The following is a 26,039-nucleotide window of genomic DNA, read 5'->3' as shown; positions in this document are numbered from 1 at the left end:
ATTAAGTGTAATTAAGTCAAGTCCAGGTATTTTCTTTTCAAGGGACTGGAAGATTTTCTTGAAATGCTAGATTAGTTTGGCGATTTGGGATCCGTTTATCCCCCATATTGTATTTAGAAGAGACATCATATTTTCCAGATTTTGTTCTTGGTACATTTTGAGGAACCACTAAATATATGGCATCTTCTTCCTTCAGTGCAGTGCACCCATTTTGATTCCTTGCATGAAAGGTCTTTTGATGTTTACCGTTTCATTACTTGTTTATAACCCCCTGTGAGGTGAGGAAACCAAACGGCTAAAAAGTTATTTTACTATTAACAAAAGGATCACTGATATCAAGATCAAAATTAGATGTGGCTGGTTGCACTTTTCTTTCTGCTAACAGTTCCCAACAAAAAATGTCAAAAATCTTTGGCTGAGGTAGCTCCACTCTTTAATTCATCCAATTGTAAACAGCAAATGAAGTTATGTTATATTTTAAGTACAAGTTTCCCTAGAATTTTACCACTTTACTACTGTATGAACAACCCTACAGAAAACAAGTTAAAGTCTTAAGTTTTACTGAACAAAAGTTGCAGGCAGGGCCAACGAGCAACTTCAATAAACATACTCAACGTGATTCCACAACTGCATGATAATATTTTTCTTTTAACTCTAGGGAAGAGTTTCTTAAGCTCCACTTTTTGGTTTACAATTTGAAAACGGCAAATGAGGTTACGTTGTAACATAAGTGGAGTACAGTTTACTTGGAATATTACAAACTTACTACTTTTAGATGAACAAGCTTCAACATATTGATTAAAATTTAATTTTATTGAACAAAGTTGCAACCAAGCCCTTCGAGCAACTCGGACGAGTCTTTCTCAAAGGCTAAAAAGGCCTTCGTGAAAGACTGAAAAGGCTAAAACGTCAGGCCATTTAAACTACATGTACTTTTACTAGTAGTGTATTAATAGTTACTTACACACAACTATAAACAACGTGCGTAGTGTACAACAACGCTGTACTTCAAGCTGTGAATTTGAAAATGTTCAGTCGGTCCGTTTGCCACAGCTCAAACCCTCAATTGCTCTATGAACTGGAAGGCCTTGATGGACGTAGGAGAGCCATGGGAGTGAAACGTAGTACTATATTATACCTTATGGTCGGGCCATTAGGAAATCTTTAAGCTTTATGTGAACAAATTTAACCATGTGGTTACAAATCCACCTTTCAACTTAAAGTGGTGAGTTTTGACATTTTCAGTCAGTCCTTTTGCCTCAGCTCAGTCCCTCAATTGCTCTATGGACTGGAACGCCTTGATGGCCGTAGGACAGCCCTGAGAGTGAATCCCAAGTACATTTATAAATTTCTTTTGGTTGCACTATTGGGAAAGAAATACCTTTATTTAAACAAATTTATCCATGCGGTTATAAATCTACCCATCTTCCAAATTCAAGTGGTAAATTTTGATATTTTTCAGTTGAGGCTTTTGCCACAGCTCAGGCTTTTGGCAAGTGCCAGTCATGCATCTCAAAAAATAATTTAAAGCCAAAGAACACCCACCTTGGACAAGGCATTATTTGCCGATATGTGTCGGGAGATGGGGTTCTTAAATTTAAAATGGGGAAATTTATAACAGTGAAATAAAAGCACTGAGTGAAGGCCCAGAATTACATGAAGCCCACAGAGGCTATTGCCTTTTTAGCCCTGGTGATTTCAGCGGGACGGTTTGGCCACACAGGGTTGCAATCTTTGTTTGGTAGACAAAACAGTGCTCTTTGAATCTCCGTTATTTGCCGAGATGTGTAGCCACAACCATCTTATTTACAAACCCATTTTCTTTCCCCAAAAAATCTAGTCTGATCGGCTGCATATTGCACCACAGCACCTTGTAAACCATTACAAGGCGCTATAAAGAAATGTCTCGTACTTCAATACGTAGCTCCACACACCTGCTCTTTGAATCTCATTCATTTGCTGAGATGTGTAGCCACAACCATCTTATTTACAAACGCCATTTTCTTTCCCCCAAGGATCTAGCCTGATCGGCTGCATATTACCCCACAGGACCTGGTAAACCATTACAAGGTGCTATAAAGAAATATGTCTGGTACTTCAATACGTAGCTCCACATACCTTGCAGGAAATATTATTGAGTAATTTGATACACCCCTGAGGGTGTGATAAAGCTCTAGAATTGAGTTGAAGAATTGAATATTGTCATTTATTATTATTAGTCAATATATGTGTTGGGGATTTTATCCAGTGGCAACAGCAAAGGTTCTGTCTCTGATACGCCTTCGTCGTGGCAACTCCTGCCATCTGGATTGAGACCGTCCTGTCCCGAGTCTCTCACAGCAGCATCGTCAGAGGGTAACGTTCCTGAAGGGTCTGGTGAACTTGAACCAGCCAGGAAATCATCTCCTGCTGGGTATTGCGGAGTTGGGCTAGATGTGGACTCAGTTGTGTTGACCGAGTATGAGCCGTCACTTCTGGTATGACTACATGTAGTCTGTTGAAAAATGGAGGACACATTTTTGTATTATTGGGATGTCATGTGGCCGAGTGGATAAGAGCACCAAAATCAAGCTCTGGTTTTTCTGTTCGGCAGAGTGTGGGTTCGAGTCCCAGTCGTGACACTTGTGACACTGAGAAAGACACTTAACTATAATTACTTCTCTCCACCCAGGGGCAAATGGGTACCTGTGAGGGCAGAGCTGGTTCTTATGATTGATATAGCCGAGTAGCGCATATTAATGTTGCACAGGCTGCATACTCCCCAGGGAGCTGGGATGATTTAAGGAATGAACTAAATAGCCCAGTGACCAGGGGTAATAATGTTGGAAGCGCTTTGGGCCGACCTCGGGGTGTAAAAAGCACTATATTAAAACTGGGATTTATTGTTATTATCGAAACAAATAATGAAACTTCATCGTCAGCTCAACCACAACTATTTTAAGGCTTGATGTTATTAAGCAATCATAATTTAAAATTAAAAAAAGTAAAAAATATAAAGACTTTTAAAATGTAAAAAATTCACAAATAAAGTGAAGATAAAGTAGATGGGTATAAGTAGAGGTAAGATTTCCATATCCTGCAACACTTTTCACTTGTTTTTACCAAAAGGAATATCTCATTTGAGTAAATTGGATACTAATTTATTTCACAACGAATGTAAAAGTTGGGCAGGAATGGACACAGAAAATGTGTCTAAAAAAAAAAACACCCCCAAAAACAGAAAAAACACAGAGCCTAATAAAAACTGTTGATGTTGATAAGCATACATGTTTTAGATTCAAAGAATAGTTAATGCCCTGACGTTTCGACCCTAGCAGAGTCTTTCTCGAAGGCTAAATGACAAACATAAACAGGTGACTAAGTGAAACATAAGCAGTGAAGTGGAAATACATGAATGGTAGAAAGCATACAGAAAAAAAGCAGGGGGTAAACAATGAATAGGTGGACGAAAAAGGGGGGGGTGAAGGGAAGGGAAGTTTTAGATTTAAAGAATGTTAAGATCCAAAGAATGTTAAGATTCATAATGAAAGTAAAAGTGGTGGCAGGAATGTATACACAGACAGGTGTCTAAAAAGAACACCCCAAAAAACAAAAAAACACAGAGCCTCAAAAAATGAACTGTTGATTTTGATAAAGCATACATGTTTTAGATTCAAAGGCGATGGAGATCATTCACCGATTTCCTTGCGTGCCAGATGTCCGAGAGCTCCCGTCGGATAGCGGCCAGGACGAGGGTTGTCAGTACGGTGCAGGGGACCAGGTAGAGCAGTGCTGGCTGCCCCGTCTGCATCAGGGCAAGGGCTACGAAGGTTATGATCAGACCAACGGCATAGGCTGGAGATAGGAATAAGAAGCCAGAGATACTCATTATCAAATGAAAAGGACAGATGTCTTCAAGATTATATCAGGGCAAGGGCTAATAATGTAAAAATGAGACCGACGGCATCTTACTGGAGATAGGGATAAGAAGCAAGAGAGATACATGTACTCATTATCAAATGAAAAGACAAATGACTGGACACACTTGTAAATTGTCAAAGACTAGCCTTCACAGTTGGTGTATCTCAACAAATGCATAAACTAACAAACCTGTGAAAATTTGAGCTCGATCGGTCGTCGAAGTTGCGAGATAATAGTGAAAGAAAAAAACACCCGTGTCACACAAAGTTGTGTGCTTTCAGATGCTTGATTTCGAGACCTCAAATTCTAAATCTAAGGTCTCGAAATCAAATTTGTGGAAAATTATTTCTTTCTCAAAAAACTACATTACTTTAGAGGGAGCCATTTCTTACAATGATTTATACTATCAACCTCTCCCCATTACTCGTTACCAAGAAAGATTTTATGCTAATAATTATTTTGAGTACATACACGTACATGTAATAGTGTCCACTGCCTTTAAAATCATCATGGCAATTGGGCTAATAATAATGTAACAATAAGACCAACGGCATAGGCTGGAGAAAAAATTAACCACAGGGAAAACTGACCGGATTTTTTTTAAAAATGATTTGGGTTTGAACAAAGATAAATTGACTAGAGCAGCGCTCTACCAACTGAGCTATCTAGCCCTAAATGTTGGCGATCTCTCTATTTTGTCAATAATCTTTGTTCGGGGGTGACAGTCAGAAGCAATACAACCGTAAACTGGTGTGTGGCCAGGGATCACACCCAAGTTTGCGATACAAACCTGGGAAGCGGCAGCAAGGGAAGTCTTAAAGGGGATACAAATATTTTATTTCAGATACCAGTTCTTACCTACACACGATGCTATGTAGTATACCTTGACACGAGAGTGGATCTTAAAGTCAAATGAGCAGCAGTATCCAACAAGCAGTCCTGTCAAATATAAGACAATTCATAAGACAAATCACACAACGATGCTCTGCAATTTGGCCATTGGCCACGAGTGTAAAAAGAAAGAAACCAAACTATCTATCTATCTATCTATCTAAAATTCGTATCGTGTTCACATTTGCAAAGTTCCAAATTAACACTTAACTTATAATTACCTGGGATTAGTATGTCACCAAAACCAAGCATGGAATACGTCCCGCAAATCTTGGCTGTTGAATGCGTTATCCGTGGGACCTGTAGGAGTACTGGGATCTATGAAGGCAGATCATTATTGATAAACATTTATTTAAATACATGTATTGGTCTTGAATTTGCCATTTTTATCATTTTGAAATTATTACATGTTCGTACAATTCAATGAAATTTTGCCTTGACCAGCCAGGGTCCTAGTGACCTGCGTCTACATCCTTACAGTCCCAGGAGTAGGTTGCAACGCGCCCCTGGTGGTTTGATTTGGGTCATTAGCCCAAATCAGTTAAGGGGCCGTCATGCCTTGTGAGTTATGCGATACCTTGTTTTTCTTGATATTTTTATTTGACAAGAACATAAGTTTTTAAATTAGAGCCCCAAAACCAACCTGTTCAGTGGCACCACTGCCTCCAGTTGCTGCCTTTATCATCACACTCTCACCACTCTGTCAAAATAATAAAATTATTATTAATAATAATAGTTGTGGCTTCTTATATAGCGCACATGTCTGTCACCCAGTGATGCTCCTGGCGCTGTAGCATACAGTATTTCCTGCCAGATGTTGGACTATGTTTGAAAAATTATCAAATTGTTTTTATACACTAGAGTTAGTCAGTGTTAAAACAAGATGATTGCAAACATCTATATAGTACACGAGTTGTTTTTATATTTCCTGATTTTTCTAGCTCCCTCCCTTAATCCCTGTCCCCTCTGTTTGTTTCTATAAATGGATATGTAGATCTGATTGTACTTGTTTTATGCCTCTGAAGAAGGTCCGGTTTGGATCGAAAGCTAAGGCCATCTTCCCTACTTATTATATTAGAGTTGTTTTCGTATTTAATGATTTTGTTCTTGTATCCTGCTACCACGAGTGGTTGTTAGCCTTGTTTTGGGCAAACTTTCATAACAAATTTTACAAATATATAACAAAATAATACTAAATACCCAATATTAGTATCATTTGGGCAAACTTGCACAACAAATTTTAAAAAAAAGGACAACAAAGTAATACTAAATACCTATTATTAGCATCAACATCAATACAAACAATAGGTAACCACTATTATTATTCACAAACCATGTCTACTCCTAAAAAAATTGACAAAGCTATTATCTCTTGAAGAATTTGGGCAAGAACTTACCTGAGTAAACAGAGGGGTTATGAAGACAAAGAAGATGTCATAGAAGAACAGAAGGGACAGGAGAATCACACAAATCTACGAGGGAAATAAAATAGAGATAATAAGTTAGAACTCGTACTAGCACTTTACATGTACTTGTTATATAGGATTTGAGGCATTGCATGGTGGGGTATCAATATATATTTGGTTTGCAGTAACACCATGTGTGTATCTACTTGCTAGGTAGAGTCGTTCTTAGGGAACTGTCTTGCTTTATTCTACAGCCGCGGAGTAGATAATCTTGTTGTACTTGATCTGGTGATGTCTGAAGTAGCACTAGGTTTAAATCTCTTTTGAGCAGTATTGGTAACTTAAAGCCAGTGGACACTTTCGGTAAACACTATCGTCCAAGGCCCACACTTTGTGTATCACAACTTATGCAAAAAATAACAAACCTGTGAAAATTTAGGCTCAATTGGTCATCGGAGTCGGGAGAAAATAATGGGAAAACCCACCCTTGTTTTTGCACGTTTCGCTGTGTCATGACACGTGTTTGCTATAAATCCGTAATTCTCGATGTCGAGAATTGATAATTGTTTTAATGTTTCTCAAAAAGTATAGCATTTCATGGAATAATATTTCAAGAGAAGTCTTTTACCATTACCTTCTGTAAACCCAGTAAGTTATTTGTAAATCTTTTTTTTTCTGTTCCGAAAGTGTATAATGGCTTTAAAAAACACGGTGGTTGACAACTCAATGTTTCGATCCGTATGCTCGGACTGTCCTCAGGAGGATACTTGACTCTGTTACTGGATGCTGCCTAAAGGCATGTTTGGCAACTGTCAAAGAACAGTATATTCACTTGGTGTATCCCAACATATATGACATGTGCATACCTCTTTCTCAAAAACAGCGTGACTTCTGAGGGACCCGTTTCTCACAATGTTCTACATGTACAAAAAATGTACTATCAACAGCTCTGTACCAAAAGTTTCTATGCCAAAAACTATTTTGAGTAATGCTAAAAATCAAAAAAGAAAATCAATCTAAAGCGAGAGTGTGCAATGCTTTACTGTGTAAATTTTTAATCTGTTATCTTAAGTGCACTTCTGTAGATTGTTATTAGCTGGGATCCATGGGAGATCAGTGAGTTGTTCTTACTGAATGGATTTCCCAGGATAAACATCAATCTAAAGCGAGAGTGTGCAATGCTTTACTGTGTAAATTTTTAATCTGTTATCTTAAGTGCACTTCTGTAGATTGTTATTAGCTGGGATCCATGGGATATCAGTGAGTTGTTCTTACTGAATGGATTTCCCAGGATAAACATCAATCTAAAGCGAGAGTGTGCAATGCTTTACTGTGTAAATTTTTAATCTGTTATCTTAAGTGCACTTCTGTAGATTGTTATTAGCTGGGATCCATGGGAGATCAGTGAGTTGTTCTTACTGAATGGATTTCCCAGGATAAACATCAATCTAAAGCGAGAGTGTGCAATGCTTTACTGTGTAAATTTTTAATCTGTTATCTTAAGTGCACTTCTGTAGATTGTTATTAGCTGGGATCCATGGGAGATCAGTGAGTTGTTCTTACTGAATGGATTTCCCAGGATAAACAAGAAATAAATAATAAATAAATAACTCACCTTAAAGTTTGGCATATGAATGAGCTTTAGAACGCTGATGCAGAACGCGACGCCCAACAGGTCCAACAGGATCCATGCAAAAGTCTCATGCCGGAACACGAACCAACACACCACACAACCTATGCAGGCAAAGGCCAGTATAATGCTGTAGACATAGGGTCTTGAACTCAAGAATGGAATCTTGTTAGCTGGTAGCCTGGAAAGAAATGACAAATTACTGTGAAATTTGGGTGTTATCCATTGTGTGGGGCAGGAGGAAATAGTTAAAAACCATGCACTGAGACACAATTCAATTGTTTTTACACAGAAATAATTAAATGATAATTTATTGATCTTACATTGCGCTCTCTCCAGGACCAGCCTGTTCGAGGGCGCATGACAGCAAAAAGTGCAAAAGATTAAGAAAATGACATACATCAAGTTCTAAACCTGAGGTCTCGAAATCAAATTTCTGGAAAATTACTGCTTTCTCAAAAATTATGGCACTTCAGAGGGAGCCGTTTCTCACAATGCTTTATACCATCAACCTCTCCCCATTACTCGTCACCAAGAAAGGTTTTATACTAATAATTATTTTGGGTAGTTACCAATAGTGTCCACTGCCTTTAATGCATAAAGAGATATGCAAACAGAATACAGATACCTTATTTTGCAGGGCATGATGCGCTTAAGTATCGGGTAGAGACAAGCGTGTAGACCATTAGAAGCTCCCAAGCAATAAAATGTGATCACAACATACACTAAAAAGAAATTTAAAAAACAAGCACAATTATGTTTTTGTTTGTGGCAGCTAAGACCTTCCATATGGCTGGAAGGACAATAAAGGGTTGCATTTTGCATTCAATAGTCCTTTTTAATAATGATAATAATAATAATAAGACATTTGTAAAGCGCCTAATGCAAAAGCCTCTAAGCGCATAAAAGAAACAATAAAATAAACAATGAGAGAAAGATACAAGATAAAAATAGGCAAATTACGAAAAAGAAGCTTCAAACAAATGAGTTTTCAACAGGGACCTTAAAACATTGTAAAGTATTAGCTTGGCGAATATGCACAGGAAGACTATTCCCAATAATTGTCATTTTTTATTCATTACCTGAAACCACCCTGCATTCAACTAACTGAGCTATCAAGTGCTAATGTTTGGGTTTGAACAAAGACAAATTTACTGGAGCGGGATTAGAACCACGACCTCTGGATCAACGTGCCAGCGTTCTACTATCTGAGCTATCCAGCCCTACGTATGTTGGGCGGTCGTCAGAGCAATAGAGCACTAGTACGTTTATTTTAAGGTCGTTGTTTCAAGTCCTCCTACAGGCAATTTCTCTTTGTTCAAACCTGAAACTTACCCAGCCAGCTTCCCTTGTGGTTTACAAATGTTGGCAGTAGGCCTACATGTAGTTAGCAGTCTCCTTATTTTGTCAATCTTTGTTAAAGAATCTACTCGGCAATTATAACATGTTAGAATGAAGGGAAACATTACATCCCGAAAATTAAAGGGGGTGGTTGTTGTTAATAAGAAACTGTTAAGACTTTCCAAGAGCATCGTAATTTACCCATGTAGTCATAGAAGAAGAAGAGTAGAAGCAGCATGACCATGATCATGATGACCCATACTACAACGATGGGTAATGTGATAGTTAGTGGCATTTCATCTTCGGACTCCGCATCCGAGTCAGAGTCTTCCTCCCCTTCTACATCACGGTCAGATTCTCCGCCCTCCGCCAGTCGCTTCTTTTTTATTGCACTGTCAATCACACACACACAAAAACTCATTACTGAGAAAATGATTTGAATAATACTGTGAAAATTTATAATGCACATTTGTCTTGCATTGTAAAGTATACATAAGCAAAAAGTAATTGTTTGCATCACAAGTCTCTTCTTTCCTGTTCCCCTATATATAAACTAGGCTTCACTTAATGTACAATTAATTGCAAAAAAATAGAAAATTCTGTGCTTGCCTTTAAACTCCATTTTTCAGAGAGTTGATTTCGATCTCAAAAACAATCAATGTATTGTCTTTCATTTAAACAGTTCCTTCGAAGGACACCTATATCTGTTAACAACCCTTAAAGGTTTTTGAGAACAAAACTTACATTCTGTGTGCAGTCATTCCAGACCAGTATCCTCCCACCATGACAGTAAACACAGCCATGAACCAAATCACTATGAGATTGTAGTCAAACGATGGATGTTCAGGATCGTACAATGCAGCCTGCACTTGACCACCATTCATCTAGCATGTCAGAACATATCAAATTAAAAACTCTAATTGGAATGTAGGATTTGGAGTAAACCACATTCTATTTAAAAGCTAATGTCACTTAAAAACATATCTCTATCCTTCCCTGTGAGAAGCCATAAAATAAAATTTACCATACAAAAAAACCCAGTAAGCTTTCAGTTCATCAGAAGGATCATGGTTTTTGTCCCGACGTACATGTAGGTACTTGATGCATGGGGGGTGTACTGTGCATGAGGGCAAGTGTGGACCTAAGAACAAAATAGGTCCACACACCACACAAGGTAGGGTTTGAAACACAAAGTGGTATTACACACGTCCACACAGTGTTTTTACAGACTATAATAACATTTTCCAAGTGTACAGAACAAAGGAACGTCCACAGAGTGACTGCCACAAAGAGCTGTTTGTATCCTCCTGATAACCTCTGTGTGTGGACTGGGGTGTGTGTGTGTATCATCATCATGGACTCTGTGCACGGATAACTATAAACAACCTGGCAAATGGATGGTGCAAGGCTGCCTTGATCAAGGCTCTGATAACAGTTGTACGTGGACTGCTATTTTTGTACACCAACCAGTAAAATTGTTCAACTTGATTAGAACTGTCTGAAAGCCAAGTTAGTAGAACTCACCCAGATATCTTTGTGGTCACTTGCAGCCAGCAGGGCAACAGGGATCTTAAGCTCTGTTGAGTCGTTCAAATCGGGAGTTGTCTGCAATCAAATCAAGAAACACCAAATGAATTAACACTGGAAGTAACTGAATGATAATGATGATTTTTGTTCAACATATTCTTTCAGCATAGTGCCAGTTTTCGACCCTCTTGCAGCAGTAGTGCCGATCGACCGGTAGGGGGCGCCAGCACGACTCCTCATCAGAGCACTGCTGGCGGCCCCTGCAGGCCGAGTGGGGAAACCGCTTGCCAGAGAGGGCGTCCTCTGGCCTAGGCCTTCTCCTTTTTGTTACTTGTTGGGTGTAAATTAAGTCTACAAAAATTTAACTTACAATTTTGGTAGCAGTAACAACCAGCAGGGATCTTGCTCCAGCGCCCTGGGCAAACAACCCCTTCTCCAGGAAGGTACAATTGCCCCTGAGTGCTTCTACAACTGCTCCACTCAACTTGCTGGCATCTTTGGGACTCGTGCATAACTTGGACTGACCAAGGTCCACCAAAGGATATAAATCCTGAAAAAAATCATCACAACAAATGAGAGAAAATGGTGTTAAGGCGTAGACGACAATATTAAAAAAAAAAAAACAGTGTGATCGAGGAATGACTTTTTTAAAGTCCTTTTGAAACCACATTCGACTTCAACTATCATCCAATAGTAGTGTAGCTCGAAGCCTTTAAAAACAGTCTGATATTTCAAAGACGCAATAGACAAAATTGCCTTATTGCCCCTTTGGCACATTTTGAAATGTCCAGTGCAGAATTTGAAAGCAATACACATTTAAACTTCCATTATAGAGGTGCCCTGTGTTATGGAGTGGCAATATATGCCATCACATGGACTTTCTGTTGGAGGATGTCATTGGCTACAATTAAACCACATTTTTTTAGTGAATGCTAGTAGTTACTGGAGTCCTGCCGTCTAAGAACACACTGTACACAACCATACAGACACTGACGTCCTACAACCAGGGCTAGGTGAGTTAAAGATTAATGATGAATTTGTGGTGCTCAAGTCAGAAATCCTGCCAAAACTGTACCTTTGGTTCCTTGGGCAAGTCTACTTGATTACCACCATAAGCTATGCAGTATTCCTTGGTTGACTTCACTCCATTCTCACCAGTGATTCTTGCTGATAAAATGCCAAGATCAGCAACAACCTGCATTTCATTTTGTGTGGTGAACAAAATCAGGGGAAAAGGTTGGAAAAGTTTCTGATACGAAGTAATATAGTATCTTATTTACCTCAATGAGATATCCCTTTTTCTAAAAATGAGTGGAAAAGTGGTGGAGCCATACGGAAAGTTATCCAGAAAGGTTTTTTCAAAATTTTGACATTCGGTCATATTTTTTGGAATTCATGACTTCATGTATTTCAAAATAAAAAAATGGAATTCCTACAGGCACAACGCCCCATTTTTACTGGGTCTACAATATATTATATTATTTATATCCTATTCCTTTACGTCTTGTATTTTCTCAATTGAAATGCAGCAAAACTTTGAAGACAAAATGCACCCTTTATAAAAAATAAGCAACATAACTAAAAAAGATCAGCAAACTCAAACTGGCAGAGTCCCGAGAGTGGCACTGAAAACATGGAAAATGAATCAGCCTACATACACTATACGTACGGCTCAATGGAAAAATAACTGATAAAGAAACGGAAATAAAATCAGGAATAACTCACCGGCAACACCGGAACAAAAATCAAAGACACGGAACATAACAATAAGAAGGCCATGTCAACAAAATCAATCTCAACTTGGATAATCAGGCTATTTACTAATCATCTGACATTTTCCGGGGTTTATTTTGTAGGTCAACTTTGGCTCGTGTTTCACTGTTTGTGTTGTGATTGTGATAGTGCAACGGAAGTGAATGCAACAACTGAAGCTAGCCGTATATTGGGCCGAAAATTGCCAAGTGGTTTCGATGATCGGCTAGCTTTAAGTCCAGAGGCTTTTGCTATCGGACACGTGTACCTCACGAAGCGCAACCTTTAGGCGCAATCTTTGAAAATGGCCCTCTTTTTATTTATGCGCGGTGTTCCATTTTTTTTTTATGGGAGTAGTTTCCCGCGAGGTAGTTCGTGTCTAAACCGTGCAATGTTTATTTGCGTGGGCAAACTTAGGTTCCAAAACATTGCGCGCCCGCAATTTTTTCAATTGGCTTGCGCGAATTTTAAATTGTTCATCTTCAAAGATAAATTCACTAAATAATTGTTACCACAAGAACTGTAAGTTACTGTGCAACAAGTAAACAACCAGTTCGTTTGAAAGATTGATGTAGTTACCGGAAAGGTTTGTCGTCAGAAACATATTGCTGGTTTGTCTCTCTTTTCTAATAAATACAAATAAGTAATTACATTTTTAAAACGAATAGAATAAGTAATCAAAATGACAATTGTACAGTAGAAGTAGAACGTAGAAAGAAGTTGTACAGTTGTAGGTTACAGAATACAGGTATATATCATGGAGTAAAGCAAAAGTAGTAGAAATAAGTAAGGAATAACTTTTAATTAAGATATATAATAAACTAATTGGGTCATTGTAATGTACCTAGAACTATTTCAGTTTCGTCCGGCTATCATTTCACGTACCGATAGCCGGACGAAACCGAAATAGTTCTAGGTAGGAGCAATTATAATGGAAAACTAAGGAAGAGATAAAGCAGATCTCCAGCACAGAACTTGCAGTTAAAAAAAACAAAACTTTGTTTTCAGCCCAGTGCATGACAGTTCCAGCATGTCCAGGGGCCTAATTTCATTGGGTTTTGTTCCCCATCGAATTCTGCGCTTAATATACATAGTCCTGTTTCACCTTTATTAATATTACTATTAGCCTCTGCGCTAGCTTTGTAGGTAAGCGTAGAATGCCGTACATGTAGGCTATGGTTGTAGTAACGTGGAGTACACAGAATTCGGAGTTCGCAAACCAAACTATTATTTGCTTACACACAGTGACCAGAGTCATAAAATTGTGCTCTTGTCAGCTAGTTGGAATGATGGCTCTCTCCGTCTCTTTTAACACCTGTAATCATATATATCATGGTGTACCACCTCACTCACCTTGTTGGCTTTGCTGTTATGAATACATGGCTCTCTTTAACAATAAAACAACATCTGTCTATTTTGTTTATAAATGGTAATACTGGTGTTAATAAAAGAGAGCCATACAGCCCAACAAGGAGGGCTAGGTCATATAGACTAATTTTTCTTCTCTAAGTATTTGATAAAAGATCGCTAGTCAGGTTCTTCCTCAAGATTTGTCGTCCGTGTTATGAAATGTGATTATAAATTTTCAGGGTTTTTTCTGTTCTAAATATTTGATAGAACATCGCCAGGACAATGGACACCAGTTGCAGTACCCTGATTTGTGTCCTCGGTTTGCTGTTGAGCTGCCTGTTGACTGTACGCCAAGTGTCTGCTGTTAAACGAGATGCAGAACTCTATTGTGGAGGTAAAAAAAGATCTGTTTCTTATGATATGTCCAGGCCTTAAAGGCAGTGGACACTATTGGTACTTGTCAAAGACAAGTCTTCTCACTTGGTGTATCTCAACACATACAATGTACATAAAATAACAAACCTGTGAAAATTTGAGCTCAATTGGTAATCAAAGTTGCGAAATAATAAAGAAAGAAAAAACACCCTTGTCACACGAAGTTGTGTGCTTTCAGATGCTTGATTTCTAGAGCTCAAGTTCTAAATCTGAGGTCTCTTTTTAGATTTTTATTCTGATCTTGTCAATTTTCCTCTTATATTGTAAGAGGCACATGTACAGAGGAAAATGTAAATTTGTATCGTACTTTTTACAAAGGGCACCACAGCAAAAGCACAGTGCACCACACCGTTTGCTGTCGGTGCCGTTGGTTTTTAATTCAATACAAGTTTGTCCATTTTGTATGATCAGTTGTTTGCTTGACAACTTCTACATATACCTCATTTGTGCTCAATGCAGTGTGCTAGCTAAAAAGGGGAGTCTCCTTAATAGAAACTTTTGTTTCTTGGAATAAGCAACCCTTCAGTGCTCTGGCTGGCTCTGCTCATTCCTTTTGTTGATTTTATCTTTGTTGGTTTTACATGTGGTGTGTATTTAAATACTTGTAAACCACAAGGGAAACTGACAGGGTAAATTTACCCAGTCAGTTTCCCTTGTGGTTTATATTGATATCTGAAACAAAAAGTCGCATCATCTTAAGGTGATCCCCTAGCTGCCACTTCACAGGTTGTATCGTAATTTGGGTGTGATCCCTGGCTACACGGCAGTTAACGGTTGTATGGCTTCTGACTGGCACCCCCGAACAAAGATATTGACAAAATAGGGACACCGCCAATATAGGGCTAGATAGCTCAGTTGGTAGAGTGCCGGCACGCTAAACTGGAGGTGGTTGGTTCGAATCCCACTCTAGTCAATTCTTTGTTCGACCCCAAAAATTATTTAAATACTTAACTGAGAAATGAAAATGATGTAAATTTACATTATAATTAGGGGAAACTGGTAGGCCTACATTAGGCCTAAAGTACATGTAACAGTTGATGATTCGTTTTGGCAACGTTTATGAACAATTATACACTTGTACACATGGCTCGAGAATTAGGCCTTTAAGTCTGCTACAAAGTTGTTTTCATTGATGTTGTGTCCATCACGTTGTGCAATACACCGATCCATTAAGCCAGGCCCAAATATCATTGACCAATCACAACGGCGAAATCTGATCAACATTTGAACCGTTTGGTGATCTTTGCACTAATGGTGGTCGGGTTTCGCGGCTGTGATTGGTCAACTGGTAAGGAGGCGGGGCGTAATGGATCGGTCTATTGCTGAAAGGCAACAGTTTTGCATTTCTTCAGATTAGTTGATACATGTAAGTGTAGGTTAATTATGCCTTTTTGAGCATTGCTCTTTTTAAATAAGCTTAATATTATCTTGCTAAAGGACCAAGTGACAAGTGACACTCGAACCCACACTGCTGATCAGCAACACCATTGCTTGAGTCCGGGGTTCGTGTAACTGCTCAGCCATGACATGCCCCAACTGTAACATAGTGTATCTAATGCTCTCTACCTTCACAGCATGCCAGGCACTTGTGGATGAACTAGAGTTTGCCATTGGAGAAGTAGATCCTAAGAAGACAATAGAAATGGGTTTTAGGATAGACCCCAAGGGACGACAGAAAGTCAAAAAGGTCAGTGTGTACATTGGTGTCTACAAACCAAGTATCAGCAAAGTATTTTTAAAGTCAAATGAGTGAATGCAGTGTGTGGCTTTTTATGCGATTGTTTAGTTTGTTTTCTTACTTTCTTAAGATGGTGTCGAGGTTTCACCGGGCTGCGCCTACAAAACCTATATCCAGGCTACCGTTGCACTATTTTTCAAACAATTTTGTTTTATTTGTTGTCAATATTTTCTCTCCTTAACTGTTTATTATGTCTCAGTTTTGTTAAAATGTGTATTTTTTTCTTCTTTTCAAACTGTATTCTCTGTATACTTTCCTGTAATTCGTCCCTTGGTCGCCATGGGAAATTTGTTTTTAAAGAATAAACCAATAATGAATGAATGAATTAATTACCATTTCGTTCCTGCTGTACATTGTAGATTCCATTTGCAGGATCAGAGGCTCATTTACTTGACGAAATGGAGAGTGTCTGCGGCAAGCTGAAAGACTACGCCGAGAGAGTAGATCCAGAGACCAAAATTAGAACATTTGTTCGCTTCAACGCAAGGAACGACAAAGACACTCTAGAGTTGACCCACGTTAACATTAATGCAAGCATCAGTAAAGCGTTAGAAGTCGCTGTAAGTATTTGATCAAAAGTTATTTATTTGTTAGAGTTTGTCATCCTTTTGATAATAGTTTTGCATGAGAATGGTGTGTCGTGGCCGGTTGGTATAGGGTGGTGGACACAAGTTTTGTAGTTTACAGAACGTGGGTTCGAATCCTGTGGGCGTTGTCAGTAAGCTTGGGCGATATCACAATATTATCGAATATCGCGATATTAATTTGGAAACGGTTTTGATACCGGATGGATTTGGTTTTAATCGAAATATCGATATATCGCGATATCGATTAAATATCGCGATGTATTTGCTAGCTGAGACATCTTGCACCCCATAGGTTTGGAGTAAAACCAGAAGAATAGGTCATTAGAACACCTCTCTTATGCTATGACCGTCTCTTCTACAACTTTCACTTGGAGTTTGAAGACTGATGATATGTCAAATTTAATTAATCGCGATTATATCGAATATCGCGATATATTGTCGGCGATATATCGTGAATAAAATAAATCGATATCACCCAAGCTTACTTGTCAGTTGTATCCTTGAGCAAGGATTGTACCATAATTTGCTTCCCTCTACCTAGGAGTACAAATGGGTATCAGTGTGAGCTGGGGAGTAACCTGCGATGAACTGGCATCCTATTATGCCAATGAAACCTGATAAAAACACAGGCCTGACATGCCTGATGAGTCGGAGGCCTGTATGCTTCGTTGCACCGAGGCATTCCTTGATAAAGGGCACCCTGTGAGGAAATTCCTATCGGAGCATTTCAAGGGCACCAAGGCAATGACCAGGGGCCATGTAGGCATTCACCTTCAGTGCCTCTGTGAAGTATCAGGCAGGGAGCTGTATTGGCTCAGGAGTCAGGACAGACTTTGCTTCTTTACCAACGTCACAAGCCTGATACTTCACAGAGGCAACGGTGGCAATATGAGGATTCAGCAAAGCAAAAAAAATTGCTCAGCATTTTTTTCTGTTTAGCAACTGTATGAAATTGGGCCCCAATTAACAATATTTAAAAGTTTATCTTGCATTTTATCGGCTATCTGATTTGATCTAACATCACAAAGCACACAATCATTCAACACAATTGTGGCCTTTGTGTTAGCTAAATTATGATTTCATTTATCACTGTATGTCTGGTCGAAATTGTAAAACTTCAGTGAAACATGTTTGAATTGTAACATTTCTTATGCTTGTTTTCCTACATCTCAGTGTCAAAACATTATTGAGGAACATGAAGAGGAGATCATTCAATCTATCACATCAACAAAGCTTGTTAACAAGGAAAACATATGCAGGGAAATCACTAGTAAGTCTCAACATGTTCACTGTCTTGATGTTAATAGATGATAAATTGGTTTAAATGGTTGGTGAGACATTGCTCGAGAATTGTAAAGGTCGTGGGTTCGAATCCCACCCGATTAATATGCCTGTAATTTTTTCACAGAACTGAGGAAAGTACTGAGTAAACAGTGCTAACACACATCAGTGTATATGGGTAAAAACCAAAATGAATATGTCTTGATGGGTTTTTTTTACGATAGAGTTTATTTTATCAATATACAGCAGCCAGTGTACAAAATGTGTACGACTGAGCCTTCCTCATGATAACACCATTTATCTATCTTTGTACAGCTTGTATCCAACTGTTTATGCATAAGATGTACGTGATAACACCATTAATCTATATTTTTCACAGTTTGTATCCAACTGTAATTGCAAAATATGTCTGCCTCTTCTCCTTTTCCCGTTCTTGGTTGCTATGCCAGTAACACTTACTATTACACATTATTGAAAGAGGTGTATCTGATAAAATTAATGTTCGCAGTACTTGCTGCTATAATTAGAGGCTTAATGATGATTAGTAGTTAGGACATCTGCTCTAGAATGCAGGAGTTGTTGGTTCGCATCCCACCTGCAGAGTTTGTGGATGCATTTTGCAATAAACCTCAAACAACAACTAACCACTTGTCACTCATCCGTGTATGAGTAAAACTAAATTAACATTCTTAATTTTTTTCCATTGAAATTATTCCACTTTAAAGCCATTGGACACTTTCGGTACAGAAAAAAAAAAAGTTCACAAAATTACAAATAACTTACAGTGTTTACAGAAGGTAATGGTGAAAGACTTCTCTTGAAATATTATTCCATGAAATGCTTTACTTTTTGAGAAAACATTAAAACAATCTAAATTCTCGATGTTGAGAATTACGGATTTATTTTAAACACATGTCATGACACAGCGAAACGCGCGGAAACAAGAGTGGGTTTTTCTGTTATTTTCTCCCGACTCCGATGACCGATTGAGCCTAAATTTTCACAGGTTTGTTATTTTATATATAAGTTGTGATACACGAAGTGTGGGACTTGGACAATACTGTTTATCGAAAGTGTCCAATGGCTTTAATGCTAGTATCCCATTGGTATTATTAATATGTACATGAATGTTTAAAACTCTCTATGTCATTATGGGATTACCACAATCTTACAATATGCACCATATAGCTAAGCTTTGTTCTACGTGAATTTTGGCGCTAAATAAATACTGTATTATTTGGGGTTTTTTTCCGGGTTTTTTTTTTGTGTGTATTTTTAATGTAAAGTTGTTGTTAGGACAGTTTTAAATAATCCAGTTTATATTAATATCAATCTCAGTTGTAACACCCATTAAAGTAGAATTAGCCTTATTTAAATTGTTGGAAATACAGATTTTAATCAACCAGTTTATCTATCTATAATCTTAGCTTAACACCCCATCACATTCAGTAAAAGTAGCCTAACTTCTTTTTTGAACTCTTTTTTTTTTCACAGGTGAATGTTCTGAATCAGAAGAGACAGAAAGTGCTGAAAAGACTGAGCTTTGACGAGTATATAAGTTCATCACGTGTGCCTGAGGTTTTGGTGTTTTGTTTCCTCTCTTCGTTGATTTGAAAAACTGTTTGTTTTTCTCTTATCCACTTGTTAACAAAGAATTCTATCTGACAATTCTATCTGCCTTTAAATTTACATTCCTTCTTTTTGCTGTTTAAAACAGTTTATTTAATGCTAAGTTTATCGGTTTTTCTACAATGGTAGTTTTTCTCATCCAGTATTGAAACTGTTTACTTTTTGTTGTCAGACAGTTTTACACATGTTATTACTTATACCATGGTACCATGATTTTAGTGAAAAGAATTTCATGGTGTTAACAAATTTCATGCACTGTTAAAAAAATTGTCTTGAAAGTATTGCAAAATTACAAAAATATATCTATAATCTTACAGCATACTGTAGCTAATGGCTCATGCCAAAGCAAAACACTTCCTGCCAAAAGTTAAAATTGTGTTTATTTGCTCATCAAATAGATGAGAAGAAGAGGTTTCAAATTACACATTCTTTTTTTACGACATAAAATATTTCTTTTTCAACGGTCATCAGTGTTGTAGCCATGGTGGGCGGTGCTGGGCGGGCCTGCCTCGGACTCAAAATTGTTGCCGAGCACTTGGAGCAAAAATACATTGTGCCGCCCAGCACAGATTTCAAAACTGTCGCCTGTGAATTGATCTGAGACACAGCTATAGAAATGATAAGAAGTATCAAATGTATGTCACAGACTCGCCCCCATAACACAAACAGTTTGGAAACCATGCCCACTTCAGCAGTAATTAATGGTCCCATATTTAAACACAAATAATTTTGTTAGTCCGCTCGCCCTTGACGGTCATTAGGCAGTGGACACTATTGGTATCTTGATAACGAGTAATGGGGAGAGGTTGATAGTTTAAAACATTGTGAGAAACAGCTCCCTCTGAAGTGACATAGTTTTCGAGAAAGAAGTAATTTTCCACGAATTTGATTTTCCACGAATTCGATTTCGAGACATCAAGTTCAGAATTTGAGGTCTCGAAATCAAGCATCTAAAAGTACACAACTTCGTGTGACAAGGGAGCTTTTTTCTTTCATAGTTATCTCGCAACTCCGACAACCAATCGAGCTCAAGTTTTCACAGGCATGTTATTTTATGCATATGTTGATATACACCAAGTGAGAAGACTGGGCCCAATTTCATAGAGCTGCTTAAGCACAAAATTTTGCTTAAGCAACAAATTCATTGCTTAGTAAAATCAGATTACCGGCCAAGACCCCACTCAATTGTTATGCTAAGTAAACAACAGCTAAATACTAGTCATAAGCAATGTATATGGCATGGCATTTTGGCCAGTAACATGTGTAAAATAAGCAAGCTATTTTCTTGCTTAAGCAAATTTTTTGCTTAAGCAGCCCTATGAAATTGGCCCCTGGTCTTTGACAATTACCAATAGTGTCCACTGACTTTAGTCATGCTACAACCCTGATGGTCATCTTCACCTTTAAAGGGGGACTGTCATACATCGTGGTCAGAGCAGGCCATAGTCAATTTCACATAGAGCTAAAATAAATTGATCTTAATTGCTAAGCACAAGTGTGATGATCCAGTACAAGTTGCTTTGAAAGATATTGATGAGTCACGTGTTATGTACCGAGTTTTCAAGTTATTCAGTGACATGCAATTTTATTTGTGCGAAATTTGTCTGTTTAATACATGAATTTTAATCCCGCTCGGCCAAAGAATTGTTCAGGGAAAAGAATCATGAAGCAAACAAGGTACAATATATATACTGTATATAAGTATATGTCCACAGCTATTTTGTTTGTATAACTATTATATCTGTACTGTTAAGAGTTTTTGACTACCAATAAACAAAAAATGCATTTTCTAAAGTTTTATAATTATGTACATTTTGAGCCAAGTTACAATGTTGAACGCCCTGAACATCTCGTGACTTTGTGCGTATTATTATTTAACTGGAGGTGTGTGGCAAATTTAAAGGGTATGTTTTTGCTGTCAACGTTGTTAAAGTGCTCTTTGTTAAGACATTCCGGTTTTGGAAAAGTGTATAGGCATGGAGTTGAACTGTTATGCCAACACAAGGTGTACAAAATATTACGAATTTATAATTATTTAATTCGGTGTAATGGTTGAGGGCTTGCACAGTAATTAAATAAAAGCAGGAGAGACTACTAACATGTTTGTGTTTATTTATCCAACTCTATGATGATTTACAAAATCCTGGCTTGACATAATTTGAGTGTTTGGCTTGTGTTGGCGGCTGTGGCTGTGGATACGACTGTTGCTAATTGTGTTACTAAGGAGCCAGTAGCCGTAGCCGGACACGAGTCCAATTAATTTGGCCGTGTTGTCGGATCTATGAAAATCCAATCCGCGTGAGGGCGCGCTGGTAGTTCATGTTACTGTCACAGGGATTTTTGATCGCGCGCGATACATTCAAATCTCTCATTGCCAAAAAAATTCCGCAAAAAAATTTTGCTGCCTCAAGTTGGTGGCCACGTTTAGGTGAACATAACGAATTCGGTCGGTTATACTGTATGTATAGGGTTGTTTTACATGGACTGTGTGCATGCCATTACGTGCTTACTTTGCTTTGATTGTCAAGTAGGCAGTAAAGGCCTACTGCAATTGGGGGGTCTTAAATCCCACATGTTATTTCTTAAATTTCTTTTATTTCTTATAAAAAAACATCATTTTGCTTGCTCTTTCTTACATTGAGTGTGGGATATAAAACTATTACACAAACCTTAAAGGCAGTGGACACTTTTTGCAAAGACTAGCCTTCACAGTTGGTGTATCTCAACATAATATGCATAAAATAACTAACCTGTAAAAAAATTGAGCTCAATCGGTCATCGAATTGCGAGATAATAATGAAAGAAAAACACAGTTGTCAGACGAAGTCGTGTGCCTTTAGATGGTTGATTTCGAGACTTCAAGTTCTAAATCTGAGGTTTCGAAATCAAATTCGTGGAAAATTACTTCTTTCTCGAAAACTATGGCACTCATCAGAGGCAGCCGTTTCTCCAATGTTTTATACCACCAACCTCTCCCCATTACTCGTCACCAAGAAAGGTTTTATGCTAATAACTATGTTGAGTAATTACCAATAGTGTCCACTGCCTTTAATGGTCAGGAACCATGACAAAAATTTAAAACGTTTCTTATTAAACACATAAGAATTGGTCACGTGATATATTGTCGGCATCCCGACAATATATCACTTCGGGAGCACTTTTGAGCACTTTATTTCACTGCTACTAATAATTGGCGGACTTTTTCGAGCAATGGCTCAACTGAAGCTTGTAACTTTCTTGACCCCCAACCAAAATTTTGGGCTCAAATCGGCCAAAAATGTGACATAGAATCTTTACACAGTGATTAATTTCTTTTGGTGTGATAATTCCCGTCCAAGTCGATCTTTAAGTATTTTCTGAACCGTGATCATCCTTGCTTTGGCCATTTTAGATAGTGCAGGCAGAGCGTGCCTTTTTACTCGATCGGTCGATCCCTTCCCGAGGGTCCGGTCGGCCGAGCTGACCCTAACGGTGTATCGACAAGATTGACCCCTAAGCGTGGACATCCAAAGTTTAGGGGGCTAACTACATCTTACATTTCCGTTATATAATTGAAATGGGATTGAATGGCACAGAGGCAATGAGTATTGGGAAACGTCCGCCCCCCCCCCCCCCCCAATCATTACCAGTACCTGATTGCCATTGAATTGTAACTAACACCCGTAGTTGACCGGACAAGGGTAATTAAAGAACATCAATTTGTTGTATCTTCGATAAGGAAGGGAGGGCATTTCGTTTTGTTTTGACCCCTGTAGTTTGAAAACCACTCTTGAGCTCCGGGGTTGCGCGTAATTTCCCCTGGATTATATTCCATCTTGTTGTCTTAATGGCGGAGGCAGGAGGATAACATACGGCTAAAGATACGCCATGGAGATCCAGTGATACTTATAAACTAAACACAAATCTGTGTTTCTACATCTGTGCGTGGAGGCAGACCTTAGGGAATGAAAAGCAGTGCGGGACTGATGAGGATAATCGGTCTGTGGGGTGGGTTATAGAACGCCCTCAGCGGGGTTGGGGGCTGGTGAGGCTATCGGATGAGGTTTTGATGAGTAAGATGACTATCTGGTTTCTGTTTTAAGCCACCGCGTCCCCTCCGGAGTGATTGCGTTTACCAGGCCTTTTGGATACAGGAGGGGCAGCATGCGAATAGTTTTATACCCACGATACAACAAGACGAAATGTCCGACCACTGAGCCCCACTTCGCGTGGAATTTAAAAAGAAACAGAAAATTTTGAAAACAGAGGGAAGTGTAACTGAGAAAAAGCTCTGGCAACACTAAAACTGCTCGTCCAGTTATAGACGTTTGTTTCTACACATCTCATTGTCGCACAATCCATATGCTTCCCATTAACATGCAAATCTCTACGTAAACAAAACTTTTACTTTATCGTCAAATTCAAGATGAAGAACTTGTAATGACGTAAACAACTCTTTCTGTGATGTTGTACATGTGATGTAAATTGAATTTGAAAATAATCTTGATGCGCACTTTTTAATTTAATATACTTGTGTATCCCTAGGATGATACATAACAAAAAATCCTAAATAAATAAGCTATAAGTTTGATCAAGTTATTGTGAGTTGTCTATACCCCGATACAGATATTCGCCTGTGTGTTTAAACTAAGGGAAGTGTTTTTGATTTTTTTTTTTTTTTTTTTTTTTTTTTTTTTGGGGGGGGGGGACCAACATTACCCCCACCATCCCCGTTCTCTGACCTCGCACCTCATGGTTAGCCTACCTCTCGTTCTTCCAATCGAAACCATATAGACCTTTCTATTGCAACGTTGCAGTCCAAGTTTTGCTAAGCAAGGTTGGAAAATTATGGGAAACCAAAGATGCAAAGCAGAAACAGAAAGCAACAAGTTATAATAATTATGCTAATATTATTATTCAAAAACAGTGTTTAATTAGTTGGAAAAAAAGGCAATCAATGAGAGGTGTTTTTTGTTGATTGAAAGTTTGCAAAAATGTTGAATTTTGACACATCATTTTAACACGATTGAATGTTTTGCTAACTTTCGGTCGTCCTAACCAACCAGCGCAGTGTGTTTCTCAACAACAATAAGTCGCTAATGTTGCGTTCATTGAATCAAGCACGAGAGGGCGTGCTTTTCCCCCATATTTCCTTCTTTTCATTTGTTTGCCAATTGTCACCGTCTTCTCCCTTCGTTTTTATTACCATGAAACATGCTGCACATTTGTGGGGGTCATCTTTAATTTTTAACAGACAATATTTCCACGAATTTGCGAATGTGTTGAAACCATTAAAATCGCTCCTTTCCACATGCAATCCCAGAAGGGATAGTCCGAACTGAAATAATAGCAAAATCCAAAATGGCTGCCGTTCTGTCTCAGGGTGAATTTAAAAGTATCACATAAAATTTGGTCTGTTGTTACTAGAAAACATAAAAAAACAATCGAATTGGAAATAATAATGTGCATGGAACACATTAAAATGATTGCAAACTGTACAATAACAGATCTGCAACAGTGCAGACCCACCGAACCCGCATTTTATGTAATAAGTTTCCAATATCTTTTATGTACTGAATAATGACCTCGTCTGTACTCGCCGATTCTTTCAGAAGAAGAAGAATAAAAGTCAGGAAGAAAACAATGCGGGTAGCCCGCTACGCTAAAGTCTCTGTAATGCACTCTTCACATTGTTACCTTAATGTTGTTGTCATGCAATCTTCACTGACTTCCAATCAAAATTTTAGATTTAGAAATTGATTATCTTAAAGGACACTACGGAATTGTTTTTTGGTAACAAAACACTTTTGCTGGTAGTGTAATGTAATCCACAAGAATACGTAAACTGGCAAACCAGTAGGAGTTTGGGATCGATCGGCCATCTGGGTCACGAGAAAATGGTGACAACAGATTAAACATTTTGCATGAAAATGATTAAAAGAAAACTCCAAACAGGAAATATCACTTTTACTTATTTCTCATCAAATATGATATTTCAGTTTTATATAAATCTGTGATTTAGACGAGTTTTCTTACTAATTCTGTAATGTTCCTTTAAGAAATTCATGATCTTAAAAGCACTGGACACTATTGGTAATTACTAAAAAATAACTGTTAGCAAACAGAACAAAAAAAATTACTTCTGGTAGCGAGCAATGGAGAGCTGTTGATAGTATAACACAGTAATAAACTGTTCCCTCTGAAGTTGCGCAGTTTTTGAGAAATAAGTAATTTATCAATCAACATTTTAAATACTTCATCAGGGCTATTTTGATGTGGTGAACCATTCATTTGTGCGTTTCTTTCAACCGGGAATGGGCGCTGCTTGAGGGCAAACATTTAATGAATCTACACTGTGCCAACATATATATCATTTCAATTTAATGATTATTGATAAGAACACAATACTGACCAATCAGGTATCGTAAGTCATACGTCATAAGTTTATTCATTGCCTATTTACATACATTTACACATTCTCATAACAGCAATTTAACTGAAACATTATTATATTCATCTTCGGTGCGTAGCTATTGCATTTGTAGATTTGTACATCAAAATGCAGTTATTTTGGTTCCTTTAAATTTTAATTA

General features: G+C 38.0%; 2 protein-coding genes across 4 annotated transcripts; one reads left to right on the top strand and one right to left on the bottom strand.

Moving 5' to 3' along the window:
* Positions 1-120: 120 nt before the first annotated feature.
* LOC139936898 (signal peptide peptidase-like 2B) lies at positions 121-12,609 on the bottom strand. 2 transcript variants are annotated; one of them, XM_071931714.1, is made up of 14 exons: positions 12,421-12,609; positions 11,771-11,890; positions 11,066-11,245; positions 10,693-10,773; positions 9,913-10,052; positions 9,370-9,560; positions 8,456-8,552; positions 7,813-8,008; positions 6,189-6,263; positions 5,435-5,491; positions 5,013-5,109; positions 4,759-4,839; positions 3,677-3,834; positions 121-2,494 (listed from the first exon to the last, which is right to left on the bottom strand). In XM_071931714.1, exons 1-14 carry the CDS (start codon positions 12,472-12,474, stop codon positions 2,216-2,218), a joined length of 1,806 nt encoding a protein of 601 aa, XP_071787815.1. In that variant the 5' UTR covers positions 12,475-12,609; the 3' UTR covers positions 121-2,215. The 2 variants fall into 2 exon arrangements, with proteins under 2 accessions (XP_071787815.1, XP_071787816.1); XM_071931715.1 differs by having other exon boundaries at positions 2,364-2,494; positions 3,642-3,834.
* Positions 12,610-12,901: 292 nt separating this feature from the next.
* Positions 12,902-21,553, top strand: LOC139937782 (protein canopy homolog 2-like). Of its 2 annotated transcripts, none has more exons than XM_071933088.1 (6): positions 12,902-13,033; positions 14,065-14,191; positions 15,807-15,919; positions 16,330-16,530; positions 17,731-17,827; positions 19,333-21,553. In XM_071933088.1, the coding sequence occupies exons 2-6, from the start codon at positions 14,080-14,082 to the stop codon at positions 19,383-19,385; spliced, it is 576 nt and encodes a 191-aa protein (XP_071789189.1). In that variant the 5' UTR covers positions 12,902-13,033; positions 14,065-14,079; the 3' UTR covers positions 19,386-21,553. The 2 variants fall into 2 exon arrangements, with proteins under 2 accessions (XP_071789189.1, XP_071789188.1); XM_071933087.1 differs by having other exon boundaries at positions 12,910-13,058.
* Positions 21,554-26,039: the final 4,486 nt, after the last annotated feature.

This window comes from Asterias amurensis, chromosome 5, assembly GCF_032118995.1.
Source record: "Asterias amurensis chromosome 5, ASM3211899v1".
In the NCBI taxonomy this organism is placed as follows: domain Eukaryota; kingdom Metazoa; phylum Echinodermata; class Asteroidea; order Forcipulatida; family Asteriidae; genus Asterias; species Asterias amurensis.
Note: the sequence above shows the minus strand (reverse complement) of the source record. Positions and strands in the feature narration are given on the sequence as shown.

Excerpts from the sequence above, each read along its gene's own strand:
- LOC139936898 (XM_071931714.1), bottom strand. The coding sequence starts at position 12,474 with ATGGCCTTCTTATTGTTATGTTCCGTGTCTTTGATTTTTGTTCCGGTG. Across the intron at positions 10,774-11,065 it reads TTGTTACTGCTACCAAAATT|ACAACTCCCGATTTGAACGA; the intron begins GTAAGTTAAATT and ends ATTTGATTGCAG. Across the intron at positions 8,009-8,455 it reads ATCATGCCCTGCAAAATAAG|GCTACCAGCTAACAAGATTC; the intron begins GTATCTGTATTC and ends ATTTCTTTCCAG.
- LOC139937782 (XM_071933088.1), top strand. The coding sequence starts at position 14,080 with ATGGACACCAGTTGCAGTACCCTGATTTGTGTCCTCGGTTTGCTGTTG. Across the intron at positions 14,192-15,806 it reads TGCAGAACTCTATTGTGGAG|CATGCCAGGCACTTGTGGAT; the intron begins GTAAAAAAAGAT and ends CTACCTTCACAG. Across the intron at positions 17,828-19,332 it reads CATATGCAGGGAAATCACTA|GTGAATGTTCTGAATCAGAA; the intron begins GTAAGTCTCAAC and ends TTTTTTTCACAG.